The sequence below is a fragment of the Lipotes vexillifer genome, unplaced genomic scaffold (genome assembly GCF_000442215.2).
Source record: "Lipotes vexillifer unplaced genomic scaffold, Lipotes_vexillifer_v1.1 scaffold297, whole genome shotgun sequence".
Taxonomy (NCBI): domain Eukaryota; kingdom Metazoa; phylum Chordata; class Mammalia; order Artiodactyla; family Lipotidae; genus Lipotes; species Lipotes vexillifer.
Window position 1 is genome coordinate 1,045,339 of NW_006772098.1, and position 25,169 is coordinate 1,070,507.

Consider the following 25,169-nt stretch of genomic DNA (forward strand, 5'->3'; position numbering starts at 1 on the left):
CCATGTGTTAATGATGCAATAACCTTCTGGAAAAGGGGTAGAGATAATTTATCCAGGAGTCTAATTACTGAACACAGTATGCCATCATATAAAACTCTGCATGGTCTAGAACTAGGAGACCTTCACTGAAAAAAACTACTAAACGAGGTACCACATTTAAAAGGAAATTGAACTCAGAGGGAAGGAGTTAGGAGCAATGATGGGGAAAGAAACTGGTAAACACACTATTTAAAAAAAAACTTGCTGGCTATGTAGTGGGGGTAGAAAAACAAGGAGAAATTAGAGAAAAATAATCTGGTAGATGGGGGGAGAAGGGTGGGGATATACATTAATGTTTCCTAACATTCTTATATTTTTCATGATTAAAAGAGAAATAGTCAAATTAAATTGTGTCCACTAAATAAACAGATATTTAACATATAATTTTCAAAGCACAGGTCAAAAATTGCAAAAAAGAGAATCTCTCAAAATCAATCTCATAGAAAGCAGGAAATTGGCAGAAGCCCAGGGCAAGCATAGTAACTGAGACTTATTATTGAAGCATTTTTTTGTGTGCTTTCTCTGAGAACATAAATCTATCAGTGTCTCAGACCTAAATCTGTAGTGTTGCGAAACAATAAAAAGTTAAAGTCATTTTACAAAACGTCAGTGTAAAATTATTAATAGGCCCCAAATTTCAAAACTATCTAGTAGTAGTTCGTCGTTATCACGGGCTATGAAGTCAGAGAGACTTAAAAATTTTGAGCTTACGTTCCTCATTTGTAACATGGATAACTATTTCATAATACTTTTAAGGGAATTATAGTACACCATGTATTGATATATGGTGTGCCTGCACACAGAAGGTACTCCAAAATTGATGTTTATTATCACCTTTTTCCCCAAAGGTTTCAATCCATGTATAGGAGTTCAATTTATAGGAATAAAATTATCTTCTAAAATACATCATACAAGAATGACATTTTTTCCCTGTAAAATGAAATCTTTGATCTACATAGTAATAACTTTTAATTTACTCAATGCATTAAGTATCTATACTTAACATTACTATGAGAGAGAATAAGTAATACACAAATCATGGACTTCCCTCGACAATGAGTAGGATTTTCATGGGAAAAATGACAAGAGATTACTATTTTTACTGGTAAAAACAACATGATAATTCTCTGACTTTCTAGTGGCTGACCCATCCTCCTCATGGCTCATTTTCCTACATTGATTTGTGAGTTCATTTCATTAAGTTGTGTGTTTAAATTCTGAATGTGTCCCTATGGGGCTTTAAGTTCAACCCTACAGGTTCCAGTTGTCCTACATTTATTTTAATGCTAATTTCTTAGCTTAGCATGTCTCCATCATGCAGATAGTATACACTGGGATTTCTCATTGAAGCATTTTACAAATCAGGGTTTTCAAGTTATTTCAGAGACTTTTTAGCCCCACACAAGACTCCTGAAAAATGGCAAACTTCCCTGTTGCTTTTCTTTGCTGTTTGACGGAGTTTTTCTAGTACTGTTTTTATTAATTATTGATTCAATTTATGCAGGGTAATTTATGTGAACCCAAACCCACTTGCCCTTCTTTAAAAGAGTAGATTCCATTCTAAGCTTTTTCTAAGACAGTCAGATATTATGCAATTTACTTACGCAATGATCAGTGTGAAGAGATCTGAGAACGTGTGTGTACTGTTCTCCCACAAAGCTCATACTTTTAAAAAAATTCTTTAATATAATTTTATAATTAAATAGCAAAATTTTCTCATACCAAAGTCCAAATCACTGTTATGCTTGCAGAAGTCTAGGAAAGTACTTAATGTCTCTTGGTTGTCTGCCTGCTAGTTGTTGAGTGAAGGCTGTGTGTGGAATTCATAAATCTCTACATCCTACAAACTGAGAGACAGCCTTATGTGATGGTTAAGAGCTTGAGTCCTCAAGCTGGACTGTCTAGATGCACACTCCAGCTCAACCTCTTCCTCAGTTTAGCAAGTTAATGAGTACTCTGTAATGTAGTTAACCCATCTTAAGAAGAGTATTACAGTAACACCCTTTTCATCAAGTTAGTGTAAAGAATAAATGAGATAATGCATTTAGTTAAAAAGGTGCTTAGTTAATAGGAAGAGAATAAGAATAGCTACCATTCATTGGTCCATTAAGCACACATTTATGCCTATTACCTGTTAGGTGGGGTTTGGATAATAGGTATTAGAGAACCCTAGGTAAATGCTAGCAGCTGCTGCAGCTACCAGTTTTCAGAATTAGCTATATCTATTCACAAACCTAAATATTTTAAGTTATGATCTTCACATCTTAGCTGAAAAGGGTAAGATGATGGAGTCTAAACAATATCTCCCTATAACCCTGAATTTGATACATTCAGGGCTGGTCCCTACATCATGCTAGACAATTGCTACAGCATACTTTAAAAACATCCTTCTACCACTGACTGTTGCCTAAGAGGGTGACCCAATATTCAACTTCTTTCAACCCCAAAACTGTCCACCATCATACCATACTAAATCATGTACTCATTGACAATACTCTCCTGAAAATCAAATTGTAGCACATTTACCAAAAACGTCCAACTGAGAGACAGTTAATGAAACTAACCTGGAAAAAAACCTCTATGGTCAAATAACATCAAGAGAGACGATGTTGCTAGGAAACACTGACACCAAGAAGGTTCTTTCTTTAAATGTTCTTTTACCAAAGTTCAATTTTTGATAGAGTGGGTGTTTAAGTCTGTAACCTCTGAGCTATCACACAAGCTAAATGGAATTCTTAGAATAATAAATTAATGATCAATTTGCTGCTATCGTGTAACATTTATTCCCAGCTATGGCTGGTTTAAAACAGGTCCTCACTAAACACTGGAAGGAAGGAAGGAAGGAAGGATGGAAGGAAGGAAGGAAGGAGGGAAGGAAGGAAGGAAGGTAGGAAGGAAGGAAGGAAGGGGAGGGAAAGGAGGGAAGACAGTTCACTAACTTCTATTTCCACTTTCCCTGCTTTTACCACCAAGGTTATTTCCTGAAGTGTACAATGTTCACACTTAGCTGAGAGATTTAATTTAGATTTCCAGAGGTCAAGAGCCAGGCTCGTACTATGCAATTCTTTTGATTTGAAATGCCTGGCTACAGCTTCATCCCAAATGCAAATATTTCACCTCAAATTTTAAAGTAGTGAGAAGAATGTCTGTTTCCTAGACTTGACATTCACAAGGACTGCTTCAAGGTTCATTTAGAGTGATTTGAAATGAGGTAAAAAAAATCTAAACTAAACTTGGGTACAAAGTATCAAAAACTATTTACCCAACATTACTAATTTTTTAGAGAAACGAAAATTAAAACTACAATGAGGTATCATCTCATAACAGTCAGAATGGCCATCATCAAAAAGTCTACAAATAATAAATGCTGGAGGGGGTGTGGAGAAAAATGAACCCTCCTACGCTGTTGGTGGGAATGTAAATTGGTGCAGCCACTGTGGAAAACGGTATGGAGGTTCCTTTAAAAAACTAAAAATAGAACTATCATATGATCCTGCAATCCCACTCATAGGCATATATCCAGAGAAAACCATAATTTGAAAAGATAAATGCACCTTAATGTTCATTGCAGCACTATTTACAATAGCCAAGACATGGAAGCAACCTAAATGTCCGTCGACGGATGAATAAAGAAGATGTAATACGTACACATGGTGGAATATTACTCAGCCATAAAAAAGAAACAAATGAAATAATGCCATTTGCAGCAACATGGATGGACCTGGAGATTATCATACTAAGTGAAGTCAGAGAAAGACAAATATCATATGATATCACTTATATGTGGGATCTAAAAAAAAAAAAATGATACAAATGAACTTATTTACAAAACAGAAGCAGATTCACAGACAAAGAAAACAAATTTATGGTTACCAAAGGGAAAAGGTGGTGGGGAGGGACAAATTAGGAATTTGGAAGTAACACATATACTCTACTATATATAAAATAGATAATCCACAAAGACCTACTATATAGCACAGGGAACTATACTCAATATTCTGTAATAACCTGTATGCGAAGAGAATCTGAAAAAGAATATATATATGCTACATATATGTAGCTGAATCAGTCTGCTGTACACCTGAAACTAACACAACATTGTTAATCAACTATACTCCAATAAAAAAACTAATTAATTAAAAAGAAACATTTCCCTTACTATCAGCTAAAATCTAAAACCCAACATGGGATAATATAGGCAATATGAAAAACAAAGTGTGTGAAAATAATACATTTGAAAATAAGGATTGCTAAAATAAGAGTAAAATTGAACTCTAAGTAGCCACAAATATTATCTGTATATTAATTTCAGAACATGGCTTATAACAGACACAGAGCAAGCTACCAATTAACCAAAATCTGGAACACCATAAACTAAAATTATTACAGTGTCCATTTGTGGTAATATAATGACCTACAGATTCCACAGAGCTAAATATAATGTCATGATTAAGAAGATGGAAATACTTTCACATTGTATAAATTGCAGAGAAAGTTTAGCTTGTATATAAAATGAAACAAATCACCATTTGGATCTGAATCTAACATTTAACAATTATTTTAAATTAAACTTCTTATTCTGAGATAATTGTAGATTCACATACAGTTTTAAGAAATAATACAGAGATATCCTTTGCTCAGTTCCCCCAGTGAAAACATCTTGTAAAACTCTAGTACAGTATCATCACCAGGATGCTGACATTGGTACACAACATTCTGTCACCACAAGGATCACTCCTATCCCTCACTGTCGTCTTGTAGCTGCACCCACTTCTCTCCCACCTCCATCCCCTACTTAACTCTTAGGAAGTACGAATCTGTTCATTTTTTAATAAATTCATCATTTCAAAAATGTTATATAAATGGAATCATGTGGTCTACAAACTTTGGGGATTATCTTCTTTCATTCAGCATAATTCTCTGGAGATAGATCCAGGTTCTTGCATATATCAATAATATGTTCTTTTATCACTGAGTCAGTACCCATGGATATACCATAGTTCATTTATCCACTCACCCACTGAAGGACATATGGGTTATTTCTAGTTTTTGACTATGACAAATAATGCTGCTGTAAACATTTGTGTACAAGTTTTTGTGTGAACATAAGTCTTCCTTTCTCAGGAAGGAACACCTGGGAGTTTGATGACTAGATCATGTGGTAGTTGCATGTTTATTTTTTTTTTAATTTGTTTAAGAAACTGCCAAACTGTTTTCCAGAGTGGCTGTACCATTTTGTAGTCTCCTCAGGAACATATGAGTGACCCAGTATCTCTACATCCTTCTTAGCCTTTGGTGTTGACATTTATTTATTTATTTTTATTTTAACCATTCTGATAGGTGTGTAGTGATATTTCATTGTGGATTTAACTTGTATTTCCCTAATAGCTAATAATGTTGAAAACTCCTTCATAATTTTTTTGTCATCTATTATAGTCTCTTTAGTGAAATGTCTCTTCATGTCTTTTGCCCGTTACCTAATTAAATTATTTATTTTGTTTGTTAACGTATTTCACTAATGCATGATTCTCATTGTTTGAACACACCACACGTTATTTGATGGAGTCTATGTATGCATTAGGAGGATAGAATATGTGTGATTCCTTGAAAAGACTCAAAGGCGGGTCAAAACTGAAGTGAAGGAGCAAAGATGGGAACTAGAACGTGCTGAAGGAAGAGCATGTGTGAAAATTTGATATTTGTTTTTCCTTTTGTGCTATGGGAATAGTCATATTCAGTCATTCTTCTATTGACTGACATTTGGGTCAGTCCTAGCTTAGAGCTTTTATAAACTCTCTGCTTTGAATATTTTTCATGACTCTTAGAAAAAATTATTTCTCTAGAGAATATACAAACAAGAAACAGAGCTGGATAATGGGATATATGCCACCTCAATTTTACTTACTACTGCAGTTATTTTCCAAAATTGTTACACCAATTTACACTCCTACCGAGAATATACAAAACATTTCATTCCTTGTTCTACTTTCTGGGCAACACTTGGTATTGCCTTTTAAATTTTTGCTCAGCAATTGCATACAAATACTAGCTGCTTCTGTTTTGATTTGCATTATCCTGATTACTACAGTGGGGGAGCATCTCTTCATATGTTTAGTGGCCGTTTGTACCTTCTCTTAGGTGGAATACCTGTTTATGTCTTTTGCCCATTTGGCTATGCTTTAGCAATCTGCAGGGGTTCTTTCTTTATTTATAGAGGAAATAGGGTACGTTGGTTTAAAGTACAGATTCTGGATCTTAAATCTTGAGACTTAATCCAGGCTTATGTCCAGCCAGGTTTTAGAATGGATGGGGTTACAATCAAGACCAGAGGTGGAGGAGTTAGCCTTCATCAGCTAAGAGAGATCCCATCTCATTTAAAATAGGAAGAAAAGTTGTACGTGTATTTGGAGAAAGAAGGTGGACACAAGCGTTATACATAGAAAACTAAAAAAAAAATCTAAAATCATTAATCATTAGATTATCCTCCTCAAATTCAGTGCTTTATTGGAGAACCGGTACTCTGATAACAAAGCGTGGGCATTGGATTTTTTCTCCGTACAGAGCTACTGAATGAGTTGTCTATGGCACTACATCATGTTAACACACTTCTATCTGTGAGATATGGTGATTATTTGAACATTTGTCATGTGGGAGATGAGGAATAATGTTTTTTTAATGGACTATGTTGGCGTATCTCAATGCCTTTCCTTTACTTTAAAAACGAATATCTTGGGGCTTCCCTGGTGGTGCAGTGGTTGAGAATCTGCCGGCTAATGCAGGGGACATGGGTTCGAGCCCTGGTCTGGGAGGATCCCACATGCTGCGGAGCAACTAGGCCCGTGAGCCACAACTACTGAGCCTGCGCGTCTGGAGCCTGTGCTCCACAACAAGAGAGGCCGTGATAGTGAGAGGCCCGCGCACCGCGATGAAGAGTGGACCCCGCTTGACGCAACTAGAGAAAGCCCTCGCACAGAAATGAAGACCCAACACAGCAAAAATAAATAAGTAAATAAAAAACCTATGCTTATCAATTCAAACTACAATGACATGAAATTAAAAAAAACACAACAAAACAACGAATATCTTAGTTTTACCTAGGTATGTATCTGTCATGAATAACCCACCTCATGACAACATTCTGCTTTTCTAAACATTATCTCCTAAATGACAGACATCCTTAGCCACGTTATGGGAAGCGAACAATAGCAGCCTGTGCTCTAAGGTTAACCCCTGATGGAATCTCATCATGGCTCAGCTATCAGTGAACACAGGCACAAAGTTCTAAGCATCCAAACAGACAATGTGTGAAAATAAACACAGGTAATGAATTCTGGCATCAAAGAGAAGGACACTTAAATGGAAATAATATGAAAACTCCTGTTTAGACAAGTGACAGAACACATTTTTGGATGATACATATATTCATACAGTTTATTTTTAACAAAAGAACAAAAATATATGTTCTAAATTTTACTTTTTCTCCCTTTCCTAAGCTCACTTTTCATTACGAATTAATAGAAAAAAATGACCTAAAACTTGTTAAGTGCTTTATAGTTTCCAAAGCACACTCTCACCTATTATTATTTGGGTTTGATGATCTTAAAACTGCTTTACCTCATATTATGACCATCATTTTATACATACATACATATATATATATATATATATATATGTATATATATGGTGGCTCATAGATGCAAAGTGATTTACCCAAGGTCATGAGTAATAAGTGGCACATCTGGGATTCAAATCTAAGTCTTTCTCTCTGGCTACATGTCCAGTAATCTTCTGACATATCCTGAAGCCCACTATGAAATTCTGTCAGTTAAATACCTCACACCTTGGGAGATGAGCTGATATAAGTTGTGGTGTCTTTTATCACTCTGGCAAAAAGGAGAAAAAATGCATCCAAAGTCAAGAACAACTGCTATGTTTAGGAGTGGTGTTATCTGAAACTGGCATCTCTCTATGCATTGGAAGGACAGATCATGTGATTCCTTGAAAGGCTCAAAGGAAGGTCAAAACTGAAGCAAAAAAAAAAAAAAAAAAAAAACTGAAGCAAAGGAGTAAGACTGAGAACTAATTTTGTTTCCCTTCTTACTTTCCAAAATACTCATTAGATCCAACCCTTCTGTAAAATCTATGACATACACCTAAGTCTTGTGTTGGTGGTTTTGTTTTGAATGAATGGATAAGATCAAAGGGGAATATGGCTTTCTATGTTTAGTGAAAACAGCAAGGTAATTGTAGCAGAGCATCAAGTCAGGGGTCTCAGAGTCCCAGACAGAAACTAGAACAAAATAATCAATGGCTGAAAACATTGTTGAGAGTTTCAGGTAAAAGTACACAATGCTGAGAAGCGGCTTCCTGGTAAGCAATTCACTGGGGGATATAAAAATAATCTCAAAAATATTAGATAATGGTTACCCTTCAAAGGGGAGATGGCCCTTCTTATAAACATAAATTTCCATAAAAATAATGATTTTGTTCATGCAGCTCCTTCTACATTCTACTTGTAGTTCTTACTTCCTTCTTCAGATATAGCAAGGAAGACTTTTTTTAAAGATTTTTTTGATGTGGACCATTTTTAAAGTCTTTATTGAATTTATTACAGTATTGCTTCTGTTTTTATATGTTTTGGTTTTTTGGCCACGAGGCATGTGGGATCTTAGCTCCCCAACCAGGGATCAAACTTGCACCTCTTGCTTTGGAAGGTGAAGTCTTAACCACTGGACCACCAAGGAAGTCCCAAGGAAGATGTTTTAAGTATTCTTACCAAATTCAGAAATAGTAAGAAAATTAAAGTAATGTCAATACATGCAAAAGACTACCAATGCCTCATTTCCAGTCTCTTCTCAGAAATTAACCTTTTGCAAGATTTTTTTGTTGTCATTATGAAATTCCTACTGAATAAAATGCTAATTCTTTTCATGAATACATACATAGACTTTTTATTCACATAGATATATTCATAGGCCATTACAAGGAAAAAATTAGTAAGTTTCTTTCTCTTCTCTGTGCATAGAATTTCATGTATTTTCAAAGCAATTATCATACATGAGAAGGTACAGATGGATGAATTGAGTACTGTGCCTTGTATAATGATTCTGATCCTAGTGATTCACTTTGAAGTTTCTAAATTTAACAGAACTTTTCAAAAGTGCTGACTTAAAAGAAGTTAATACACGTTATGTGTGTGCAAAAATATAATATGGAGCTATCACTTCCCCCCAGAGACCTAGGAAAACAAAGTGAATCTACAGTCATCCATCAGTCATTCAAAACCATGCACTGCCATTTATTTGGCTCTAGGTCACTTTCCAGCTATGCTTGCATTTATAAAATTTTCTTAGGAATTTAATAGCATCTAAGCTACTCAGAAAAATACTATATGTTTGGGGCTAGAAAGTTTGGAGGAAAAAAATGGGAGATTTTCAAGAAAGCAGGATATCTCAGAAACTTCTAATGTGAAATAGAAAATACCACATCTTAGCTACAAATACATTATCTGGAAAAAAATTATCTGGAGCTCCAGATCAACAGTGTGCCTTTAATCATTTTATAAGGTATAAAAATATTTTTCAAGTACTGAGGTATCTGTTTGAAATATTGTATGAGTTTTTGCAAATGATGTTTATTGCTGTGTGGATAGACTAGTAATAAAAAAGCATAAATGCACTATAAAATAACTACTAACTGTATATCTGTAAAAATAAAACTGTTCACAATCTTTCCTCATCTAAGTAAACAAATTGCAAAAAAAAAAAAAAAAAATTCAACTATATGTCCCCATCATATTTTGTGCTCAAGTGTAGAAAGAAAATGAAAAAGAAAAAAATGTCCTCTAATTTTGACTATTTCTTTTTCTTAATTTACCTTCTGTTTAGACATCTTTAAAAAAAAAAAAACTTCAAAAAGAAAAAAATTGCTTGGCAAAACCTTAGCTTGTTTAGTGCCATTTGAAGTATTATTTTCTGCTTTTCAATATATGTGTGTTCCCATATGTGTTTCTGTATGGTTTTTGACTACAAAGAAAAATTAGGTCCAATTTTAATGAAGCTAAGAAAGTTATTATTTTCATCCTAACACAACTTTTCTCAAAAATAATTTAAATATCCCCCCTGCAAAATTAAGTCCTCCTCTAAACTAAATAATTTTCTCACCATTCTGTCGTAATTCAGAAGCCATATGCATCTCTAACTTTGGTGAGATTTTATTTGCTGCATGATCCCAGTGAAGTCAAAAAGAGTCAAGTTAACTCATTAAAAATATGACCGCTAAAAGTCCTTAGGGCTCATGAATGCTGATGAAAAGAAATCCATAAATTCACAGAAAATATTATTTCACCCTTCTCTTTAACCTCAAGTCTCTATGTCACTTCAATTGCTAACACTCAGAATAATGATCCCTCAGCTCGTAAAACTGAAGAAGTATGCTCTCTTGCCACCAGGAGGTTAGCATAAAAGAGGACAAAGCAATGTACAATGATCATCTGTAGGACGTAGTAAGTGGCAATCTTGAATTGAAAATAATATTGATCTGTATTTGTAATCCGTAACAGTCTTCAATGACTCAGTCATGGAAATGTGCATGTTAAAGGCTTAATATATGACTATATGATACAGGAAATAAAATGTTAAATTCTTGATCCATAAAGTAAATCCATAAATAAATGGTCTAACTCATAAAAAGAACAGTAATTCAGTGAAGTCCATGCTTATCTTTCTATTTTTCCACTCTTGAGAGAATGACATCAACCACAAGATGATACAGGGTTTTAAATTAGCACCACAAAGGTAGTGGTTTTATAAAGAATAAAGACTCAGTCTAGACTGCAGAGACGATTCCATCTTTATGTCCCACCCCAAATATTCCCCCAGATCTTCCATTTTGTAAATTCCTTTTATTATATATATACTTACATATTGTTCTCCTGGTTTATATTTAAGTTCACTGAGATATTGGAAATCTGGCTTATTTATTCTAACAGGTATTTTATGTGCCTAAAACGAACTATTTATTATGGAGGAAACAAAAATAAATTGTACTTGTATACTACCTTCAAGATAGTGGTAAAAAGTGACAAGGGCCAGAAGAATGTAGAAAAAGTCATAGATTTTTAAAAGTTATGGATAATGAAAAGGCATGGATAAGAGCATAGAAGATAAATGTGAATGGATAACATGTGGCACTATTTACTGGATGAGAAATATTTCAAGGGAAAAATTAAGTTTAGCAATGGTGTTAAAAGTTGGAAAGCTTGCCCTTACAAACGATGCAGAATGATGTCCCTCACAAAAGAAGGAGGGTTCCCAGAACACCACAAATGGGACTTGCAGAGAGGCATGTAGGAGGGTATAACATACATTTTTTAATGGGGTTAAAAATTAGTTCTTGGGAAGTAAAATCTTAGACATTGTAATGGTGTGTGGCCTTCCAAAGTTCAATGTTACCCAGAAATATCTTATTCTTCAATATTTAATTAATCTTGTTGGGGTTTTTTAATATCACATGAGCAGCACTGATACAGAAAATTACATTAAATGTATGCAAGACGAGTGCTACAAAATGCTGGGGAACAGATGGTTCTGACTGGAGAACCTTCTCTTGATTGATTGTTCAATCTTACGGTCATATCATGAGAAGTAACCACTGTGGGCCTATTGGCTGCCATTGACTGTTCCGTCAACGCTGTTTATGTTTAAGCCTAAGTGATTTTGTATATAACTTGCGCTATAAGAACTAAATGAAGAATTTATATATTTTTTATTTAAATCTACAAAAGCTATTCAACCCATCATGTCAATTGCTGAAAAGAAAATAATGTCAACAACGCTTGAATGAATATCTAGCAGCTAAGCTGAAATGTGTTTTCTCATTCAAGCAGAAGTTAAAGTTAAGTTCATTAAAAATAATCTTTAAGAATTTGATTTTTCAATTGATTTTCTTCTGCTGTTCAAAAAGCAGTTTGGGATTATTTTAAATTTGATTAACGCTATGACTAGTGTTTATACAAATTGCTAATCTGCATTTATAATTTGGAACATTATTTAATATAAATATATTACAAGTTACTCAATAAATATGGTTATAACGTTAAAGCTAAGGATAATAAAAAGTCAGGAATGACTGAAAATGACAAAAACAGTAAAAGTAAGCAATACTGTATTAAATAACAAAAATAAATTCATAGTACCAGATAAACAAATGTATGCTGTAAACTTTAAAGGGTCAAATAAATGCTTACTTTATTATTATCATTAATATTATATCTTTAATCACTACGTGATAATTGGTAAATTCAGGATCCACTGAATACATCTTAGACTTCTCTACTTTTATGCATTCTTTCATTTGAAATATTCTCCCTTCTTTCCTCTATTTATCCAAATTCTTCTTACCTTTCAAGATCCAGTTCAAATTTCCTCTAAACACTTTCATTCCACAAATATTTTAATAGCTTTTGAATTCCTAGAATATTGGATAGTTTGTTCTCTATAGTTGGCATTTAATTATATATGGAAATCCTGTACGTTCACTCATTCGTTTCAAACACCTATTATATGTTACACAGGAGGCCCTATGCTACATGCTACAGATAAGACAGGAAACAAGGCAGATACAGTCTATGTACCATGAAAGCTCCCTAGCCATCAGACAATAGAGCTCTACACGTAGACAGTCAAGATGCAGTGTGGTGGGGTCATGAGACGTAGACTCAGTGGTATGGGAACACATGCCACTCATCTAGGACCCACCCTGTGGACCTCAGAGAGCTTCCTGTTCCAGGAATATGGCACAGCAAGTCATAAGTCATCCTCTCAGAAAGAGGACAACTTCAAAAGAGGGTAATTAAATATCAAAGAACATTCAGTTTTGGTGGGAGAGCTCCAACTGTTTCTGATAGACTGAGTACCACACTGCTGCTTTTTGCCAAGAGTTAAGTCCACTCTAAACTCACAAGCTCCACGAGGGCAAGGCATGTATATTCAGTAGAAGTTCACAGAAGATTGATTTGAATGCATGAATGGAAGCAAGGGGTGAAAAGAGTTGGGATTGAGCTTGCAAAGCTGTAGCCCTAAACGAGGAATATTGTTAGTTAGCAGTAAACCGTCTAAGTTAGTACACAGTACGCCCAAACTGCCCAGCTTTTCTTTATTTACATCTCTCGCATAATGGGATCCACAGAGGTAGGATCACAGCAGAATTTGCTACACTGCTTTGTTGACACAATTTCAGATTATTAGAAAATATTCCTGACTTCTTTAGAAGATGTGGAGAGATGCACCAATCTGGAAAAAGTAAATTAAATATTTCTTCATTGTTAAAAATAGGTTTTAAACATTTGTTGTAACTAAAATTCACCAAAGATTACAGATGGGAATGTGCTACCTATTCATCTCTTATAGAGATAAGATTGCCAACATTATTAGGATTTTCACGTTCATTTTGATAATACATACAAGGATGAATCATAGGGTTTTTCTCTACTCCAATTCTGTGATCTATAATTGGTAAAACATATCACCAACTTTGTAGCAGCCTCTGAGTCAGGCGTGTGATTCAGTTACAGCAGTCAGCCCACAGATGAGCAATTCTAACCAATTTTAGTAGAAACGTGTGTTGCAAACTTCAAAGAAAATTAACTGAGCAGGCATTAAGAATTAATTGATGAGAACCTATGAGTTCCAGAAAGAGTTACTATCATGTGCTGAAGACTATTTTAATTTTTCAGGCACTGCCCTCACTCCCCCAAATGAAATAAAATCAAAAGGAATGTTTTGCCGTGGTAAACTGGTTTTAAGCAGTTAAGAAGCAGATATTATTGGGAAGTAAGCAAAAGTTGAAAGGAAATTAACCTGCCCTCGGGATTCCTATATAGGGCAGTCCATATACAACAATCGCACCTATGAAGTTTCTGTCGGCAGATAAGGAGTAAGCAAGTGAAGCTACTGGCCAATTATACCTTAAAATTAATTTAAAAATTAAAGTTAAATTTAAAAATGAGGTAAGTTACAATACTGTTTTTCTTCCCTTTCTTCTCCCAGATCTTATATTACACAGAAAGTCAATAGCGTGACTACTTAACGACATTTGAAAAGACACTCCTGAATCTGGATGACAAATCTCGCAATATTTTAATCCATCAGCAGTCAGTTTGGAAGTTGCTGACTCTACCTGGCTGTGAGCCTGATAACCAGTGGCTGAAACAGCTCTTTGCTGTGGCAGCACCTAAGCCCATTTAAAACTACCCTGCTCTGAACTTGGTTCAGATTGAATGTTACCTTCATTTTATATTTATGTTTCAATGCCTTTATGTTTCAATTATTGGGAACTGGAGTTGCTTTTCCATGCAGAAAGTTCCTACTCAGATAAGGTATGTTGATTATAAATGCAAACACTGAACATATAAGGTAGATACCCTTACAAAATAAAAAATTCTCAAGACCCCTTATATACAGAATATTGGTTTTCAAGAGGGTTGGAACATGGATGAGGGAAATACATCTTTATTTTTACTAACTTCAACTAAAATTTGGTATTTTCTTCAATTGTGAATACAGGCAACAAATCATAAGTGTTAACAGTACCTGTGACTTTCTCACCAATAATAATAACAAATATTTTAATATCACTTTAAAGTGCCATGATTATCTCAAAAATATCACATGCTTATCACCCTTTGAAATAGTAGCAGTTATTTCATCCTCTGCTAGATTTTGTGATTTAACACAAGTTTACTAAGTCACAATTTTGGATTTAAAAAAATATTTTAATAATTAGTATTAATTTAACTTGTTTCTTTGTGATTACAGTATTTTATGCATTTATAACAGTATGCTGAGAAGTAATTCAGAAGTTCATCAGACTGCCAAAGAAATCTGTAACACACACAAACACATACACAGACTATTGATTAAGAGCCCCTAATCTTGAAGATTTCTGCTTTTAATTAACAGGTCTCAGTTTTCAAAGAGGGAAAAATAGTTATCAAGTTTGACCATACTATAAGGCAGAGTGAAAGAGAGAGAGAGAGAGAGAGAGAGAGAGAGAGGGGAAGATTCTGAAAGAATAGATGGTTGCAAGTTTTAAAGATTTAGTCTTTGAATAAAAATTAAGAGCTTTCATCTAGCTAGTTTTGTTCTTATAAAAATCAAATTACATTGCTTCCAATTCATTCTTTCTTCACCAACATTAAAATGTAACTATTAAACATGATTTTGAAATTTTTGAATTATTTAGATATGAGGTAGAGTGATTTAGATAAATACGGTTATTATTACTAGATGTTGACAAGCTGTTAAAAAACAAATAAAACTACAGAAGCTGCTAAACACAAAGTAATCCCCTCCCCTCTCTAACATGTGTGGGGACAGGCCTGTGGATTTATTAATATGCAGAGATAGAAATCTCTAATTTGTATGATCTCAGAGCCAATGGAAAACTTTGATGAACAGTAATATATTTGCCTCCTGGGTATGAGAATGTTTTAAAATCTAACAGCAGAAGTTGAGTGCAGTGGTTTAGAGCATGGATTTTGGAGTTAGAATTGGCTTTAATCCTGATGACACCATTTATTATTTATGTGACCTGGGTCTCAATTTCATGGTCTGTTAAATTAGGACAAAATATCTACCTTACAGATTTACTCTGAAGATTAAGTGAATTACTATGTGTAAAAAAAGACTTAGCACATTGTATAGAAAAAAGAAATTGATTTACTCTGAAGATTAAGTGAATTACTATGTGTAAAAAAAGACTTAGCACATTGTATAGAAAAAAGAAATTGGCCACAATATGGAAGTAACCTAAATGTCAATAGACAGATGAATGGATAAAGAAGATGTGGTGCGTGTATATATATGTATGTATATACACATATACATACATATATATATATAAAGGAATATTACTCAGCCATTAATAAACAAATGAAATTTTGCCATTTGCAACAACATGGACGGACCTAGAGAATATTATGCTACGTGAAATAAGTTAGAGAAAGACAAATACTGTATGTTTTCACTTATATGTGGAACCTGAAAAATAAAACAAATGATTGAATATAACAAAACAGAAACAGACTCATAGATACAGAGAACAAACTGGTGGTTACCAGTGGGGAGAGGGGTGGGGAGAGGGGCAAGATAGAAGAAGGGATTAAGAGGTAAAAAGTACCAGGCATAAAATAAATGAGCTACATGGATGAAATGTACAGCATAGTGAAAATAACCAATATTTTATAATAGCTTTTAATGGAGTATAACCTATAAAAATATTGAATCACTCTGTTGTACACCTGAAATTTATATAACACTGTAAATCAACTATACTTCAATTAATAAAATCAGTCAATAACTAGAGGCTTGTCACAAGAGCAGTAGCAGTAGTGGGAACAGAAAGGGAAGTGAAACCGCAGTAATAGTGGTGAGAACAATCTTTAGAGCTGTGACCATATGAGTCTCTTGAAAAGTAAAACTCTGGGATCAATTTAACTAAGTTGTTAGCATCTTAATAGAAATCTTAATAGAAGGGACTCCACTGGCTGCCTGTGAGTCCTAGTGGGCAGCACTAGGAGGTAAAGGAAGAAGTGAGAAGTTTAGAAAAATCTCAGTCAAAAATAAACCTGGAATAAACATTGCCATGTTCTCTAAGGAACATTTATTTTACATAAATCATGGCATTGTGATCTTGTGGCAACTAATTAATGAAACCCTGGGTGTGTTGATCTCTTGCAAGGCTATAGATTGAAATGCAAAGATCAACTTTTCTCCCTTGATTTGGTCAAGGTCACTAATATAGTAGCGCCCAATCTATGCAGATTGAATTGTTAATGTGCTGAAACCATTCCAGAAGAGCAAATAAAGTTCTGGTACTAAAGTTTAGTTTAATGGATTTACAGCCCCCAATGCACGTGACAGTCTTTGAAAAATCGATTTTCTCTATCCAGCTTCCATGTATCCTCTCTACCCATATTCTCTACATCCTTTACTCTGAAATAATGAATAAAATCCCAACAATGTGACTAAAATAGCATCAGATATTCAGTAGGCCGAAGAGATCAAAAGATGCCTAAATATAAAAATCTGTCTGACATACTCTTAGGCACGTTAGTATCAGCAATTAGTTGTAAACCTTCCCACATTAGGACTGTGGTGAGTGTGTGTGCCGGGGACAGGGTAGTGGTGGGTTAGGATGGATGGAGAATGCCCACTTTTTCCAGTTGACTCTTAAACCCAACTGATGCTCATTGTTTGCTAGGTTGAGGGTAAAATAGAACCAGAACTTCCAGGCTTCTAAGTAGGCAAAGGAATCTGGCCTTTCCCTTTGTTGATCTGACATTTTCCACTGCCTATTGAACAAAATCTGTATTTCCATATTGAATATGATTTTTAGATAGAATGTCCAGGAAGTATGTAAGAGCTCTGAATTAGAAGTCAGAAAAATTGGATTTACATCTTAACTTCTTTCTTAAAATACCGTATGAGCTGGGACAAGAAATACAACCTCATAATCTTAATTGCTTCATCTGCAAAATGAAGAGTTTAAACATATTTCGAAGGACCCCACCAGCTCCAAAATTCTCTAAATCACTAAGCAAGATAAAGCAATAAGCTAATTTAATTACGTTCTTGCATCATAACTAGGTTGCTATAATCAGGAGGGCTCTCCTGAAATACATTATTTTTCTCCACTTCTGGCTTGAATATATTATGTTTTCTGTCACCATAGCATAATGGATAGTCCTGAATGCCTTCAGTCAAATAGATTCAAATTCCCTACAGACTGCAGTCATCTTGATTAAAATATCAACAGTTTATCAAAGATGGAGTATCTCTAAAACACAATAATGCCCTTCAGGTAGCAGGTGTTCCTGCATTTTATTCACATGGCTAGTTGAAAAGATGCAAAGGTCTTTTGTTTCGTGATGAGACTAGATAGACTTTTTACCTATGAAAACACTTTATCAAACACAAGTAAATTTTAAAATTCTTTTTAGCATATTAAAATCGACATATTACTCATAATTAACCCCATCAGAAAACAAGTGACCAGAAAAATGTGTAAAGTTAAATATAATTGTAAAAACAAGTTAATTTTTATGTGGAACTCTTACTCTACCCCTGAACATTTGTTTCATATTTTGTTTTAAATCTTAGATGGTTTGAAAAGTAATACATTTAAATTTAATGCAAAATTTAATACTGAATGTAAATGAGTTAAATGGTAGGTAAAAATGATAGATGTTATCAAGAACAAACATACTATTTTAAAAATGAATTATTACTACATTCAGAAAAAGATATGACCCATGTGTTTTAATTTAGATTATCAACTTTCAATCTTCTCTCAGAGAAAGATAGAAATCAGATTGTGTAACAGTCTAATCTTAATTTTTATAATACCTGAGTTCAAGTCCTAGCTCATCCACTTACTTATAACCTTGGACTTCCTACTTAGCCCATCTGAGTTTTGACTGACTCACCCATTAAATGAACACAGTGGAATGGCAGGGATCACAAGCAATTCCCATGGACTAAATCCCACTTACAAAGTGGCTTGGCCCAAGCGGTGAGGGATAGCTAATAATCATTCTACCTGGTAGACTCTTTGTTCTCATTAAAAAATAAAAAGCAAACTAATGTATTTTAAAAAGTAATTGCCCTTGAAAAACTGTAGCTACTTCATTTTATTGTGTGTGCTTTACATTTATAAATAAAGCAGACTTCAAGGAAAGAAAAGAATTAAGGTTAATTTCTCAATAAGAGGCTCTTTCCATCTTCTCAGAATTCACCAATCACTTTAAGACACAAAGATTACATTTGATTTAATTACATGTCTTTAGTGAAAAGTCTTCACGTGACTGAAAGCAAGAAATATAGAAGGAAAATATAATATAGACAATATGTAAAATAGTACTGCTCTTCACTGAGTGTTTCCTAAAGCAGTAGCTTTGCCTTGCTGGGGTTTCCCTGAATTCACTCCTTTATAACAGGATAGTTTAAGAATCACACATATCCATTATAGGAATTATTATTCATTTTTCCCCTTAAAAAATGATTCTGTGCAATGAATATAGATCTCAGTAAAACAGAATCTCTATTTCATTATGAAGAGTAGAAAACTCAGTATTATCAGTGAGGAACACTGGAGATAAGGGTGAGGGGTGAACACATAAGTTTAGAATGTGTTTACATACCTGGATTCAAACTCCCATCTGTCACTGACTGGCTATGTGGCTATAGGATGGTTAGGTTCTTTCTATGGGACCCTCTTTAGTAAAATGGGGCTCACTTTATTTACCTCAGAGGGTTGTGCTAAGAATTACATGAAATAGTGTGTGTTGGTAAATGTAACTCTCAGTATGTATTATTCTGGTTGTGATCTGTAATCGATACTACCCTTTAAAACTAGATTGTCATTAAATTATTGGTCAGTGGTTACATGCCTTTTGCATCTGATTGCATGTATATATTTCAGACCTAGATTTCAGATTCTCCAGATTAGACTTTAATGTTGTGCATAACAGCCATTCCTGCACAAGGATTAACTCAAACAAGGGGTGTCCTGAGCCCAGCACTGGCCTCTGGGAGGGAACTACTCCCCTCTTGCAATCCCTTCATCCAGCAGTCCCTTCTCTGAAGAGCTGAGAGACATAAGGACTAAAGCCTCAAGGCTTTGCCTTAAATATTTTATAACGTATCTATTGAAATAGAATAAATATAAATGAACAGCCAGTGAGCAGGAAGAATTTCTGGAGTTGTGAGGGACACTCAGAAAAAAAAGGAATAATCATGATGGGCAAAAGCAGTCAAGGAATGTTTTGTGAAAGGCTGAATCTACCAGATTGTGTTGGACTTGGTATGGAGGGAAGAGGGGAACACAGAAGGAGGCATCCCTGAGGAAAGTCAGAGGAAACTGGGCCAGGGGCAACATATGTATAGATTGGGAACATTTTAAAAGATGAGGAATAAAGAAAGAAAGAAAAGGTAGCATCCCTGACCCTACTGTGTTTGCCATCTGTCTAGGACAATTTCCAACTAATGAGCAAGGTAAAAATCCAGCATGGTTCCATGCAGAGAGAAGCCTAAGAAGTACTTTGTAATGATGATCAGAAATATGTATTGTTAATTACCAAAAAATGAAACAATTGACCTAAAATTCATGAATATAAAATCAATATATATTATGAAAGATTTCTCTCCTTTGTAATAAATGTCACTGAATAATAATAGGCATATATTTTAATTTATTTTTAATATAGTAGGAAAACGGGTCTCTAAAGATGCTGTTAAATGTCCACAGGAATCAATTGGAGGAACCATGGGAGCTCAACGTGACTTGATAGGAAGACTTATATCTCAAAATAGTTTAATTTTACATTTTATAGTAATATAAAATTTATTACTATAAGAGAGGAGAAATGTAAATATGAGTGAAACAAATAATAAAAGCAAAATCCAGTGTACCAAGTCCTTCACATGGTGCTGTTGAAAAAAGAGAGAAGAGGCTCAAAATGGAGTCACTTGTGCTAAGCCCCATGACAGGAAACTAACACTTAACACTTAACCTAACTGCAGTTTCAAGTTCCTTCAGGACTGTAATCATAACCAGTCAGCACTAGAAAAGTAATCTGCCCAACAGAACCCTTCCATCCTCCTCAGAAGGGCAACCTTCCCTGAAGCAATGCATTTTTTGCTAGTAATTTCCTTTTTCTGCCCCCTTTCTGCCTTTAAAAACCTCTCGTTTTCCACAACTTGGCAGGGCTCCTTTCTATTTATTTGATACATGGGATGCTGTCCAATTCATGAATCGTTCAATAAAGCAATTTGATCTTTAAATTTACTCAGTTGAATTTTTGTTATTGAGCAGTATAGACCATATAATTCAGTATCACATTCAATAGAGTACTGGCAAAATACTCTTACAAGAACTTGAAGCCTTACATACATTTCAGTAAGTTTTCATATTTAAATATAAGAATAAATCACTGTGGTACTGCTGCATGTATTTTATTAGGCAGGCTTTTCTGCATTATTATGGAAGAGTCCTAAAACATAAAGTTAACTCAGGATTTAGATAAAACATGAACTATGCAGCATTAGCTATTCAGATATATGAGGCCTTTGGTATTCTGGTCAGGCATTTTCTGACAGTGTCAGGGCACTTCACCGAAGCCCAGTGTGTGATAAAACAGCAATGGCCTCTAGAGCATGGTTTTAGAGTAAGCTTTCTTGGAATTCTAACGAGATTCTTGAAATGAACACACGTGTGCACACACACACATACACACGCACACACACACTTATCTCCTTTTTTGCTGCTGTTGTAACTTGCCAAAGAGTAAAGGTATATGAACCATGTCTCATTAATATTAATGTATACTTTGGTAGTTTGGTCCCTGAACACTGTCACTCTGTTAAACGAAATTAAAGCCCTGACAGAAACATCTAATTAACCCACAGTAAGAAAATGCATTACTGTGTCATAGTTAATAAGCAGTTCAATGTAATCATACCTTCATCATTCTCCTGATCGGTTCTGTCCTTTGCATGGTGTGTGCTTAGAACCAGAATGTCTAATATTAATTCCCTTAATGATTGCTCATATATGAGCTAAAACGGATACCTGCTGTCCTTTCAGATGTACAAATAATCTAGTTTCTTTTACTGAGAAGGACTGGGAAAGAAATACCTAAACTTGTGTGTCTTAGACTAATTGTTACCATAAAAGGAGTCTCTGGGATTCAGTCATAACCACCGGGTACAACGCTGGGCTCAAAGCTGGTTCCCACGCCCAGTTTACCAAACTCCACAGAGCATCTGAACCACAAGTAGCATCTCCCTCTGATGGGAGGAGGCTTCCCAGGGCCAGGTAAGCAGAGTTGGGATAATCTCCTTTTGGCCATGTGCTGTCTCTAGGAAACTTCACTAAGCTCAGAGGCATTGCAGGAGAAGATCCTACCTTAATGAGGACTTGAATGGACCCTGTGGCTTTTGTGGATATAAAATACCAGAAGCTCATGGTGCAGGCAGCGCTGGCTTCTTGCCACAGACCACTCTTGAGGTGTGCTTCTTGACCCCGAAGGCCCGCCGGAGTAGCCTCCAGATACAAGAAGTGCCCTGGGAACAAGATGGGATTCAGATAACGCAAAAATGACATCTAGGGGATTATGTTAGCTTTTCCATCTCCGGGTTTTTAATTACATTTCTATGATCTGAACTGCCAAAGGTATTTCTGCTTGAAAGAGAAAGGAAATCTGATAGCGTTGCCTCTGGCTCACTGACAGAACAATATCCAACTGTCTCTGTTGTAGCAAAGCACTTCATGGTATGCAGATGAACTGATCTGACCGGGTATTTATGCCATGGACTCAACAAGATAGCTATAGAAATTATTTCATGGACTCCCCAAACTCTCCAGTTATTGTAAAACAATGCAAACACTGTCTATGAAATACAAATAGAGGGTTATGACATACTTTCAAAACTTCAGTCATCTGTTGAGTACGTAAATGAAAGGCTGAGGATTTTAATATACAACACACAAGGAAAGATATTGAGTTTTCTGCTTGTGTATCCAAATATCCAAAACATTTTATGTATGTATAGCTGAGTGTTTGAATGAAACTTACACCTACCTTTCTTTGTCATGGCTGGTCTGGCTTGGAGAGCTTTGTTTTATCACAGGCCTGTGAAATGTCAATATTTCCTACTCTGTAGCATCCAGGAATTCAGGATCCCGTCTTTATTCTCCTAATGTCTTTTGCCCCTTGACCAATGAATCTGAGACCTGACCTCAGCTCACTGTAAAAATGAGCCATACCTAGCACCCTTCACATAGATGATCTTACAGCTACAACTGCACACCTCTACAGCTTTCTAACCGCTTTCCCCTTCATACAGATCATCTCATTTGATCTTGACAATCCCTGTTTGGTACACAGGGCAAATTCTATTATCTCCATTGGACAGATGAGAAGTTTGAGAATCTGAAAAGTTAAATGACTCTCTAATGATCAAATGAGTGGCAGAATTCACGGTTACTGATGACAAGTATGTGTCATTTAGGAGAGGTACCTGAGAGCAGCATATATTATCATCTATCTACAATTATCAAAGTAATATTCAATTTTAATTACTCACTGTTATATGTTAAATGGTGTCCCCCAAAAGATGTGAAAGTCCTAATTCCAGTCCCTGTGACTGTGACCTTATTAGGAAATAGGGTCTGTGCTGATGATCAAGTTAAAATAAAGTCATGAGGGTGGGCCCTAGTCTAGTAAGACTGTTATAATAAAAAGGGGAAATTTAGACACAGAGGTAGACATGCATAGAGGGAAGACAATGCAAAGACAGAAGGAGAATACCACCTACAAGCCAAGTAGTGCTCGAAGCTACCAGAAGCTAGGTGAGGGGCATGGAACAGATGATTCTCCTTCAAGGACCTCAAAAGGAACTAGCCCTACTGACACCTTGATTTCAGATTTCTAGCCTCCAAAACTGTGAGACAATAAACGTCTGCTGTTTACACCACCCAGTCTGTGGCAGTCTGTTATGCAGTCCCGGGAGACAAATACACTTGTTAAACGTTTGACTTAGTTGCCCTGGCACCACGGTGGTCTCTCCAGATGCTCTCAGGGAAGATAACGTGATGCCCACTGTGAATGTGATTAGAGTGACTGGAACAACCTAATAACCTACCATTTTCATTTCCAAGTGTGTGGTCTCTGGGAGGTCTTAGGCTTTGAGGAGAGCCAACCCCCAAAACCCAATCAAAGTTTTCAGCCAAAGAGTTTTGCCAACCACACCAGCCTTTTTCAAAAGTACAGGAGCTACCGCAGTCATTTTCATCAGTATAATCTCCACAGTCGTCTACAAAATTACAGCTTTGCTCCGGTTTATAACATTGGCCATTCTGACATTCCCGATAACCATATGGACAGTAACCTAAAAAACAGAAAACAAACAAAGAAAGGATGAGGAAACACTCCTAACACACTAGTGAGCTTAAAAGGTAGTAAGGGGCTTCCCTGGTGGCGCAGTGGTTGGGAGTCCGCCTGCCGATGCAGGGGACACGGGTTCATGCCCCGGTCTGGGAAGATCCCACATGCCGCGGAGCAGCTGGGCCCGCGAGCCATGGCCGCTGAGCCTGTGCATCCGGAGCCTGTGCTCCGCAGAGGGAGAGGCCACAACAGTGAGAGGCCCGCATACTGCAAAAAAAAAAAAAAAAAAAAAAGGTAGTAAGAGTAGATTCCCTTGAAAATGTAAAGAAACATGGTGTCCTTAGGAGTTTGGGGCATCTGACCCCTACCTCTCTCTCTCCTAATCCCCTCTAGGTTCTGGTCTATAGATCACTCACAAGCATCATTCAAAATGAAAAAAAAAAAAAATTAAGCATCAATTTATTGATCTAGAAAAGTACCCCAGTCCTCCCCAAATACAGCACTTCCTGTAAGCTATACTCAAAAAATATAAAAGCCAAAGTGAGGCTTTCCATTTTTTATCCTGAAACAAAATCTTCAGGGTAATAAGAGTTTATATATTACAGGGTATTTGAAAGTACATTCCAATCAGCATCCTTGCACTCCAACATTTATCAGAAGCCAAACATATATGATACTTCCTCAGAAGCAGGGACATGAATATACAAGTAATATCCAACTTTCCAACAGATTTTCTTTTCTCCAAAACATTTATTTGTCAGTTGTTTGGAATTTTAGGAGCAATTTCCCGACAAAGCAATGTCAACCATAAAGACCTTTCCACAGAGTTTAAGATAAAGAGCAATGCTTTTGAACAACTGAGTTCAAACTGATTCTGATACTTATCAGTTATGTGACTTGGATCATACACTTGACGAGATTTAGAGTCCCTATCTAAAGAGAAAGAAAAATAGTAAAAACTAGAGAAGTTAAGCTAATTAGAGAGACTTGTTTATATCACCAGTGCCTAGAACAGTGCCTGGCCCTTCATAGGCAATCAGTAAATATTAGTTAAATAAATGAATGAGCGAAAGTGTTTTGGAAATGATAAACCAGTTCAATATGCACAGTCAAGGTACTATGATTGTCCTGCTCCAATATTACAATAGAACATAACCACCATGGGTGACAATGTTTCAGCAGG

At 35.6% G+C, this 25,169-nt stretch overlaps 1 protein-coding gene across 1 annotated transcript in view; it reads right to left on the minus strand.

The window, feature by feature from the left end:
• MALRD1 (MAM and LDL receptor class A domain containing 1) overlaps nucleotides 1–25,169 on the minus strand; it is a 608,458-nt gene that overhangs the window by 259,174 nt on the left and 324,115 nt on the right. Inside the window, exons 27-28 of the mRNA XM_007447298.1 lie at nucleotides 23,745–23,990; nucleotides 22,006–22,163 (exon numbers count right to left, since the gene is read on the minus strand). Of these exons, the coding sequence (XP_007447360.1) occupies nucleotides 22,006–22,163; nucleotides 23,745–23,990 (404 nt within the window). The remainder of the gene's footprint in view (nucleotides 1–22,005; nucleotides 22,164–23,744; nucleotides 23,991–25,169) is intronic.